This window comes from Merops nubicus, unplaced genomic scaffold (genome assembly GCF_000691845.1).
Source record: "Merops nubicus isolate BGI_N331 unplaced genomic scaffold, ASM69184v1 scaffold14444, whole genome shotgun sequence".
NCBI lineage: Eukaryota > Metazoa > Chordata > Aves > Coraciiformes > Meropidae > Merops > Merops nubicus.
This window is the reverse complement of record NW_008602359.1, coordinates 1-11,201: the sequence shown is the minus strand read 5'-3', so window position 1 is coordinate 11,201 and position 11,201 is coordinate 1. Positions and strand designations below refer to the sequence as shown.

General features: G+C 40.3%; 1 protein-coding gene across 1 annotated transcript; it reads right to left on the bottom strand.

Annotated features, from left to right (window-relative positions):
* Positions 1-18: 18 nt before the first annotated feature.
* On the bottom strand, positions 19-11,104 carry LOC103771055 (solute carrier family 40 member 1-like; the record flags this gene model as incomplete). The annotated part of the gene is given in 7 exon segments (XM_008938340.1): positions 19-68; positions 1,832-2,074; positions 5,261-5,387; positions 5,635-5,750; positions 6,583-6,646; positions 6,648-6,743; positions 11,037-11,104. Coding segments are annotated over 7 exon segments (764 nt in total), but the record flags the coding sequence as incomplete, so codon positions are not given.
* Between the last annotated feature and the right edge of the window lie 97 nt (positions 11,105-11,201).

Below are 11,201 nucleotides of genomic sequence, written 5' to 3'. Positions count from 1 at the left end.
CGCCTGGCGGCCCGGGGCGTCCTTCTCAGCCACCAGCTGCACCCCTTCTCCAGGCCTCCCCTCACACTCTGTGAACAGAAACCCAACCGTCAGCCACGCTCCTCCCGCAACGCGCCGCACGACCACGGGACAGCCGTTTGCAGTGAGCAAGCCGAGTGCCGCAGAAGCGCGTTGGTTACATTCTGCAAGCAGCCTTCCCCGATGACTGAAATGCTCTGCAGTGTCCTTCAAGCCCACCTGCATACTAAGAGCAAGCAAAGTTTATCCTTATCAGTTTAAACTCCTGCTTAATTAAACTGTGGTAGGGGAAAGCATAGCCTGCTTCTCCTCAATAAACTTGTGGCTGAATACTCTGTTACCATAAAGAAATTATCTGCTTAAATAAAGCCAATGTTAGATACTATTTTAATATAGTTTTGTACGCTTAAATGCAGTAACTACAAAAAGTAGGGAATACTTAAACGTTATCTGTCAACATCTCAGGTCATGGCGGAAGAACCAAGGCAGAGATACTTGCTGAAGCCTACCAAAAGCAAAAGCTTTCAAAATTTGATTTAAAAAAAGAACCTCAGACCGTGCTTTCCTACAGTTCCATTTTTGGAAATCCATAGGTGAAAGGCACTTCCACTAGCCATGAGCAAAAATGCTCAAACCCCGCAACAGTACTTAGATTAGTAACGTGGACAGAAATGATACACAAGTTCAGATGCCTGAGCAAGTGAGAGATGTGAAGTATTTCTGCAACTGTTGAAAATGCGACTATTCTCTCAGAATCATAATGCAAAGATTAGGAGATGTTTCCTACATGTTGACATCTGCTGAATGCTTCATTCTTCAGCATTTAAGAGCCAGCTCCAAAGCTATAGAGCCTTCGATGCTCTTTATCTTGCTCCCCTATCTTAGGCTACCATCAGCCTAGTCCAATAACTTACTGGACCAGCTATTACCACAAGGGACCTGCTGGCTGGGAAGAAGAAATGTCTCCTCAGCACTTTTAATAGCAGCCTCCTATATATACTGAGCAAATAACAGACTGCTAACTAACTTTTAAAGGAAAAAAAACAACAGGAATTCTTTATAACTCTTTCTTAAAAACAGACCACCACATAGAACATGTTGTAGTTTGGAGCCTATAGCGTGAGCTTCTCAGTAGCATTCACAAATTGCTACCTTAAGAACAGGAAAATACTTAAGTTTTGTATTCTGGTATCTGATGTTTCTAACACTTCATGACAAAGTCTGCTTTTTAAACAACTTTAATTTCTGATATCTAGCCTAATGCTAACATCAATTTTAAGATTGCTTATAGTCATAGCCATCTACACTGCAAATCCCAGTTGTTCAGCAAAAGGAGTAGAAGGTCAAAGCAGATTTTTACCATTTCCTGCAGCATGTCAGAGTAGAAATACTACCACCTACTCTACAGCCTCCTGAAAGTCTGTTATATTACACATAAGCAGAGAGTTATCAAAGAGTCCTACACAAGCTGTTTTGCTCATAGATGCTACAGAGCAAAGGGCTTTATCAGCTTATTAGCTATGAAATGGATGGGCAGGAGTATTCCTCATGATCATCCTAAATAAGAGGGCAGACTTGTTCTGAAAGACTACGAGCAGAGAATTCATTCATCGGCTGCATTTTATGCGATTCCTCAAATAACTGCACAAAGCATTGTTACTGAAGAGTCTGGTATCTATATCCAAAAAATGAAACCTCCAAGCAATGAGTAGAAAGTTATACAGCCTCAAAGCAGCATCTGTAGAAGACAAAAGTCAACACTTCACTTTGATACAGTGAATATACTGTGAATATGTGTTTTTGTTTTCAATACCTTTAATTACGTTCAGCTGTTTCAGTTCGGATTCTTCAGCTTTCACAGACTTGAGAGCCAGAGTAGGGGTTTTCTGATAAACCTTCCAGAGCAGCAGATATTCCACACACATTGACATCAGGTTCCAGCCAGAAATGAATCCACAGCCAATCATCGGGGAGCCAAATGTCATTATCTGACCAACTGCCATTGGGGCCAAGATATTGGTCAACTGATCAATTCTTCTTACTGTGGCATTCATATCTGTCAGAAATTATTTGATGAGATGAAGTAATTGCTGAACATTTACAGTGAAATATTCACTAACATAACTGATGACTGCACATCAAGCTATGGAGTCTTGCTCCAACTGTAATTGGTTCCAGCAGGAGCAGGAGTTAGACTGCTACTCAAAGGCACCTTTAGAGAGTTCCAATGTCTCAGTTACTGCAATCAGCCAAGGTGTTTGTAAGCCAAATCCCTGCTCCTGTCAGTTTTGCCTGCATGAGGTTGTCCAGGTTTAGCATGCTGGGTGCAGAGTGGAAGTGTACTCCTGCAGGTAAAACTGTTAGTGATGACATCAGATTACCCTGACATCCAAGAGACATCATGGACTCTGAGCCCATCTCAGTAACGTTCAAACCTAGCATGCACAACTCCAGACACTAATAGGACTCTTATATGATAGAATTCTTTCCTGTAAAGATAATTTTAGCAACTACTATCTCCTAATACCAGACCATGTATTTCTTAATTGCCTTGATTTACTTCTAGTAACTGCTGACCACAATACCCACCATGACAGCAGCTGATCTTTGAAATGGCTTTGAATTTCCTTAGGGAGACACACTGGCTGACAGCAGTTGTTGAGATTCTCAGAACTCAGTGAGCACCGAGCCCTCACTCCTTTCTCTTACACACTTTGATGTTCGTGGTCAAAACAAACAGCCCATTCTTGGCATGAATGCATCCCCCATTTGCTGATAGGAGATGTCTCGACCTCCCCAGTCTTACTCACTTTAGCATCATTACACCCTTTGGGCTCCTCTAAGTTTCCAATTAATGGTGCCATTGTTCCACCCCTAAAAGCTGCTAGAGGCTCAATAGCTGTGCACATTAGGGCATCAGGCTGCTTAGAAGTACATCTCAAACCCATTTTAGAGTCCTGTTATGAAATCAGAGCTTTTGAAGGGCACATGAAACTGTATACAGGCATGAAGCTGGTTTCCTGAATCTATAGAGATTTACTCCTTGCCATTCACAGAAATGTTTAGGTTATTCTATTTAGAATTAAAAGTTAATTCAATGTTAACTATTTGACTGACAGTTAACTAAAATGAGTAAGTTAGATACTTGCATAAAGTTTGGCTTTAGAAATTCCAAGAACTAAGCTTTGTTTTTTGAGTTGAGGAAGGACAGTATTTCCACTCAGAAAAGACAAAAGAGTGAATGGAAAAAAATTAATCAAGAACAAAGAAGGGGAAGGCTAGGCAATTTTTTTTTTTTTTTATTTCCCTATTCCACTAACTTCCTTAACTAAGGCTCCTCCTCTGTGAGGAAAGGTAACAGTGCAGAGATGGACAACAGGATTTGCTACAAAGTCAGTACTGGAAGTTAAGCAATTTCAACAGTCTCCAACTTACATTATGATTAAACATGTAACAACCCTATTCATTTAGCCTGGAAGAGATCCTTCAGATAGATCTGTTGAACTAAGGTGCTTAGTTCAGCGGGTTTTTTGTTTTTAAGTGAAGTAGCATAAGAATTCAGAGTAATCTCTTGCCTGATTTTTTCAGTACACAACAGAAGTGGTTGTGCAAGTCTGAGCTCATGAAGCAGTACAGAAGCAGGACTGCCTCCCATGCAGAAGTTCTCTGCAGGTGTGGTCTGTCCCTTATCTCATGTGTAGTAAGTAGTACTGTGACTGCAGAGATGATTTGCTGAGTAAGATCAGAGACAAGAAGAAAGGTTAATGAGAACCTTTAGAACCTTAGGCTTTTACAGACAGATGGTATTTTTATTCTTGTGATTCACACACAAAGTTAACCTATACTGCTGTTCTACAACAGGCATGACCTAGAATGGCACTGCAAGGTCAAAATAAGAGTATTATGGTGGAAAATCTGTATGCTTAGAAACGAAAGCAAGACACTTAATGCCTCTAATTGAGAACTAGTCTCTTCTGGATAAGGGAAATTAAGATTCAATCACTGGAGATAAATGTCAAGAAAAATCTACAGTATAGGATTCAAATTCCTAAAACGACTCTTGGCTTGTAAACTGAACTTTATGGGCAATTTAGGCAGCTTCATACAGAAATTGAATCTCAGAAGCTGAAGTGCTGTCTAGGCCTGGATATATCTGAAGTCCACAAGCAGACGACAAACTTTAGCCCCATGGTTACTTTAGTGAGCTACAAATGTTTTGGCAACCTTAAGCTCTCTGTGCTTTGTTTGCACTTCAGTATCAGTTCCTCTGTCCGGGAGGGCTTAAGTCCCCTTACAGCACTGGCTCAGAGCCCACACAGGCTGCTCAAGTTCACTGCCAAGAGCCGCTGCCTCTCACGCCGCAGCAGCAGGGCCGAAGGTGGAGCGTGCCTCCCCTGCTGGGAGCAGCCCGGCAGCTGGAGCAGCCCAGCGCAGGAGTCGGGTGCAGTGTGTCCTTGGGGAGGAGCCAAAAAACCCTCTCACGTCCAAGCACCATCCTGGCTACTAAACTGCAGTAGAATTTGAATGGGAACTCAACTTCTCTCCTAATAGTACCATGGCTGCGTGCAAGAAAGGGAAGAAAGGGGGCAAAATATTTACTAGGAAAAAAAAAAAAGATTAAATCTGTAGTCTAATCCCAAAGGTATCAGATGTCACAAAAACACAGAGCTTTCAGTTCCAACTGAAGGGAAGTGTTCACAGCTCTGAGTTAGACATCTAATACTAGGGAAGTGCAGATGTATCTGCATGCACAGCATTTCCTACTGGCAGTTTCCTGATCCACCTACTTTACTGTTTTGGACTTCATTCTCATGTACCTCTTTCTTTGATCCCTATGTGAGGAGCCCAGTTACGCAACAGTTTTCTGTTTCATTCCAGGGATCTAAAAATACAGTATTGCAACACTTGGCTTTAAGCATCAGAAAGTTAAATGGCTTTTCTATTAAACACTGGTTAAGAGTGTGGTGTATGTTTGTTTGTTCAGCAAGAATAAAGTTTTCCTGACAAAGCTGCGGTAGGACTAAAAGGAGGACAAAAGTTTAGGGATGCCTAACTGACTTGTAATCACAACAGTAATTGCAGTCCAGAGCATGGAAGAGGGAAACAAAGGCTGCCCTTTCTACCTACTGTTTTCTCATAATACCTGGAACCCAAAGATGTGCTGCCCTCTGTAAAACTCTGGTTTAAAACTCAAGCTCAGGAAGTAAGACATTTAAGGTATTGAAAAGGCAACGTATTTCACCTGCCAGTTTGCTTCTGTCTTCCCCTGCAACCACAACAATCCAGTCCCTCTGAATTGTGATCGCTGTGGCAGTGCTGGCCAAATTAGCAATATTTGCTATTGTGATAACCAGGATATAGCAGATCGTCTAGAGAAATAAAGAGTTACAAAGTGAGAAAATTGATGAAGGGAGATCTCCACTCTTACCCTCCACAACCAGAAAAGACTGTTACATTTGAACCCATCCTGACCAAAAACAATCATGTCTGTTCACCCAACTAGCTCAAAGTTTAATTTGACAGGTTTGGTTCCCAGGAACATCTAAACAGACTAGAGAAAAAAGGTCCCCAAAGTGTTATATATGTTATTCCTTATTAACAAGTTTAAGCACTCACAAGAAGCCATCCATGGTATAAGGTCAAAAGCTGCGTCTTAAACAAGAAGATAACCATCAGGATAATACCACACAGGATGACAGATGAATTCTGTACAACCAAGGATGTCTGGGCCACTGTTTTGAATCAAAACAGAGAGCAACAGTTATGAACATAAGAATGAGCTAACTGTAGGCTTAAGGAGATAATTAGGAAACATGCACAGATGCTTTAAGTACTTTTATTTTCCTATTCTCTTCCCAATGTATGTGGCAAAACTATACTTCATATGAGACTCTGAATCTTCCACTGTCTTAAAGAAACAAATTTATCATCTCATGTAGCTTCATGACTCTTAAAAATTCATTAATTAATTTACAGTCCAAGTAGGCCTTTCCTCAGTCAAAAACCAAACTGTACCTGCTTCAATGGTTGTGTTATTTTTAAAGGGGTAAAAACGAGACTTATCTTGAGTCTCTAAAATTCATTTTCAGGTTATCATGGAAGTGATGCTGTTGTAAACCCTTGGAAAAAACTGTATGGAGAACCTGATGTCATGTTCTTTATAAAGCAGACTAGAGCACAGATGTTTAAAACGGGTGTAATGCAAAAGCAGTGCATTTTTACACTGAAGTGAAAGGTTTGTATCCAGACAGGAGACAACAAATATAAATGTATGTTAGTACAAGCCTGTAAAAGAACTTGGCCCGTAGGGCTCTTCTAGCTGCCCATTTCCATGTATTGTACAGGTTTAGCCTGACTAGGATATACTGAGACATAAAACTGTGTTCCTCCCGTCTTTGACACTATCTTTGTAAAATTATTACCACTCTGAAACATTACTCTTCTTAAAACAAAATGAACAAGCCTCGTTCTCATATCTGACTTGAGGAGTTAGCTGTATCAGCTTTATCTTTTTACATCAATTTGATCCATCCTGAAGTAAATAACCTGCTCTAGGCATCTAACCTTTGAGCCTGGAGTTCTTGTCCACCCAGTCTCCAATAATGGCTCCCAGGAGATTAACCCCCCCCCGCCACAACCAGTCCATACACTGCAGTCAGGAGCAAGCTGTTTCCATAAAGTTCAACCAGGAACACAGACACAGCAAAATGCCACATACGGTCTCCCTTCAAGAGTAACAGAGAGCACACACACAGCGTTAACTGTTTGCACTTTGCAAGCACACAGGTTGACTGTTCACTAATGCCCTGACAAAAGTCTATATTAAAATAAACGTTTGTTACGTGCAGGGGTGAGGTACATGTGAGCTGGTTTGGTTTTTGGGGGGGGGGGGGGGGGGGGGGGCGGGGTATTTTTGTTGCTGTTGTGGGGTTGGATGCTACTTTAATTTTTGGAGTTGTTGGGGTTTTTTATGACTACATGCTGTCATCATTGATTTTACCCCAGTATCACCAAGATCATCTGTCTCATCAAGTGCAATGTTACAGCTTGTAATACACAAAAATCTCAGATATTTTCTACTAAAATATTACAGGACAAAGTCTGTTACCAGCCACACCCAACAAGCCTCAGAAATCTTAGATACACTCACAAGCACAAATCAAATATTTGCAGATTTAGCGATTAGCAATAGTATTTAAATAAATTTTCAGGATAGCAGTTTGCTTAGATGATCAAAGCTTAAATGCAGCTTTAAAACAAGGGCAAATCAAGCCAAATCAATTCCCATAACAATCCAGAATAGACATGGGTCAATCAAGGAAGATGTTACCCTAACCATTAACAGAAGCTGCTGAAGTCAATGGACGTTAAGCTCTTTTTAATCATGTTAAGCATTGGCATATCACTCAGAGGCAGAATACCAGAGCTTGTTTAACCTATTTCAATCACATTGCTAGTTCAATCTGTTCAGCTTATTGCTTAGAACACAAAACTTTCATGTTCTTATACCATTTTCTACATGTAAAAAACAAGAAGCCCAAAATACTAAACATGTCCAAGTGAAGTAATTTTCATACTATTCAAAAGATTTTTTACATTTGCTACCAAATAGGCTTGCTAACAAATACTTCAAGGTTTTTTATGCTGTCACGTAGTGGGAGTCACATCTCACTTCATTTGTAAACATCGTGCAAGAAATGTGCTACGGAAAATGCTTTATGTAATCAACATAAAGCAGATGAACAGAAATCATTCATACCATGCCAGGGCACAAAGTTTGTTTAATAAGGATCTCTAATGTTAGTCTTTCAAACACGAAACGTGAAACTGTTTTCTTCTGCTGCCATATCTTAAATAAGCACTGCTATTTGACACAGCAAGTACTACAAATTTCTGAAGACCTCAAATATTCTGAAGGGCTGGGGGAGGTGTAGCATAAAAGCACTTTTAAAAAGCAAAGTCTGACAAGTCTAAGATATAACAATTAAGAGATACGTAAAAAATATGCTATTTGGAGGGTCAAAATAACGGCAGTTTGATTAACATCTTCAATGTAGCATAGGCACACAAAAAGAACTGGACCTTTCATGTTATTGAAGTTCTCTGAGGGAAGTTTTTCAAAGATTACAATGTGTAAACATTTCTATTTGGTCCCTAACCATAGGCTGAAAAAAATTACAATCACATTGGAAAAAAAATTTCACCTTTTCCATGGAAAAACTTTGTGTATTTCATGTGTTTTCTAACCAAAACACATGAAAAATGGAGATACAGGCATGATCAGCTTAGGTGTGTCCTCTTGTATATAACAAACCAATTTTCACTCTGCAGGGACACCCACAGTCTTCTGTAAAACATATTCCACTTTTTTCCCTTAGTAAGAGAATATAAAAAGTATGCCAGCAACAAAATCACAGGAAAATTTCCCAAGTCTAGCACTAAAACTGAGTATGACCTAAGGTATCTCTCTACTGAATCTCACTTAATATATATGCAGGTGGATTAACTAAGTTTTTATTAGCCTGCGTAACTTTATTACATTATAAAAATAAGCTAAAAAAGTTACTTTCACATAAAATTTCATAACAGAACTCTGGGATTTTTTTTTTATTTATGCAGAGATGTTCATTTACTGAATTCTGAGAGGACAAAAAAGGCATTTAAAACCAATAAAATTGTATGTGAACGTCAGTGGTAGCCACTACTGTCAAGAGTGAAAAATCTGATTCTTTTGATTCCAGTGACATTAGGATTTTGATATATAATTCATTGAAGGAGTCTGAACTCTTTTCAACCTTATCCAACACATTTACCTGAACTATTTTGATCATGCCAACCCACACAGATAATTTTTCCAGTAACTAACATCATTCCAACACAGAGGCATGAATTTCTTTCAAGAATTAAAAACCATAAAGAACAAGCAAAGATAAATTAGTGTCACAAAAGAAGAGTATTAGTGACATTACAGAGGTCTGAAGCAGGTATGTAATTTCAAGCTAAGATCGCAAGTATAAACAGTAAACACTGCCTTCAGAAAAGAGCAAAGCCTTGATTATATATACTCAATCTCACTTTAAAGTGTCACAAAATGTATTTCAACTCTTTTAAATAACTAACTACAGCTGTTTAGCCTCACGATCCTTTTTAAAGACGTTTCTTGCTCTTCTGTCACTGTAATTACCCTTACAATCACCTCAGACTGAATGTGCACAATCCCATCTGGGAACCGAAGCCTGCAGCACACCTACCGCAGGCCCCCAGGTCCGAGGGGCACAGATAAAACCAGCAAGCGGCAGCCGACCTCCGGCAAGCATCAGGCCTGGCACCAGCACGGTGAGGCCAGCTTGAGTCTGCTCTTCCTCTGCTGCTGAGTGATAGCAATGAATGAAAAACAGCTCAGCAGTGCTGCTCAGCCTACTGAGATCTCTGAGGGCAAGCACACATTCAAATGGTTTACTGAACAAGAGCCTAAGGTACAGACTAGACTTCGTTAAAAACTGACATTTGTGGAGATGTGACAGATTTCATCACTTCCAGCTTCCCTCTGTATTTAGGAATGGCTTAATAACACAGAGGTTTAGTGACACAGAAACCAAACTAGCTTTCTCAACTACAGCAAACCCACTTTCTATCAGGTTTTCTATTGAGGACAGAGACATTTTAGAACAAAGATGAACTGTCACCGAGTTCTGAAGATTTAGGTGGCTGTTTATCGTTCCTGTGAGCAAAACATTCAGACTACAGGAACACTAATGCTTAGGAGACAAAAGGTGCAGTCCTGTGCCTGTGTCACAGTAAGTTGTACTGATGTTGTTCCACCAGGTTAGCCGGGTTTTCTTTGAGTCAAGATTTTCAGCACAAAAGAAAACACACTGGAACAAGTAGCAAACTGTTAGTATTACAAAACAGCTGCACAGACATCGTGCAGTCTATTGTTAGAGCGTGACATCGTTTTCAGACTCTGCTTGGTCACCTTTCCCCAGGAGCCTCCCGTGCGGAGGCTTTGAAGCTCTGTCAGAGAGGAGGAAGCAGGGCTGCCCCACTGCCACCTGGGCACTTCGTGGGCAGCAGCGACAGAAACTGCTGCAGGTCACAACCCTGCGCTCTGAAAAGCAGTGTACCGAACTGAAATGTCACCACTCAGCTCCTCCAGTAATACTAGTAATTGCTAAAATATTGCTACAGATCCATCAATAAGACCTTCCAGGTTAGTGAAAGCAAGGAGATGCCAGGGTTAGGGGTGCAACATCCTAACTGTGTATCTGCCATTTGTTCAATGCTTTACAAAGTGTGCACCAAACCAGCCCAAATCCAGGACTAAAGACACAACACGGAATAGTAGAGAGGAAAATCTCCACTCCTTTTTGATTGAGCCATTGGATACAGACATAAGATTGTATTATAAGATATATAATATGTTATCATATGGAATAGAACCAGATTGAATATTTTTAGTACATACTTTAAGAATTTTATTTCAGTAGCCTTCAAGAGAGTAAAAGCTGTTGCAGTAAGTGACTTTAGTACAGAAAGAAAACATTTCAGAAGGCAAACATTTTGATAGAAAAGCAAGACACCTGACACTCTCAACAGGTTTGCTAATGAGTGGTAGTAAGGGGTCCATTGTAAACACTGAGTATCTTCCATTAGTAAGTGTAGTAAACATGAAGTCCTTCAGATATGCATTGCAGTGGACCATCTTTCCTTCTGCTATGGACTATGATTCATTTCTTCCACTGAGAACTTACTTTGGAAGGAGTCTCAGTAGCTCTGTAGTTATTTAAAAGCATAAAAAGACACAGAACGAGGCCCTCATGAAATAGTGCACTGCACTACTCCGTGTTAATGAAAACACCATCTCCTTCAACAGATCATGTAAAGATTCTGAATACTTTCAAGAGCAAGGTGTCGTAAGGAGAACTCTGTCTCTGCTGTGGTATTTTTATCAATAACTCTCTAGTAAATCAAGGTTCGATTATTAAAATCTACCTTCTACACATCTACCATTTACTTACCCAGGTGGACAGTGCATGCCCGAGATAAAGAAGAAACTTTGCGGACGTAAAATAGGCAACCACAGATCCTAAATGGGAAATAAGAAACAAACGCTAGAGGAGGTTCGGGCACACCCACCGCGTTCCGAGGCGCACCGGGCACCACTCGCAGCCGCGGCGGAACCC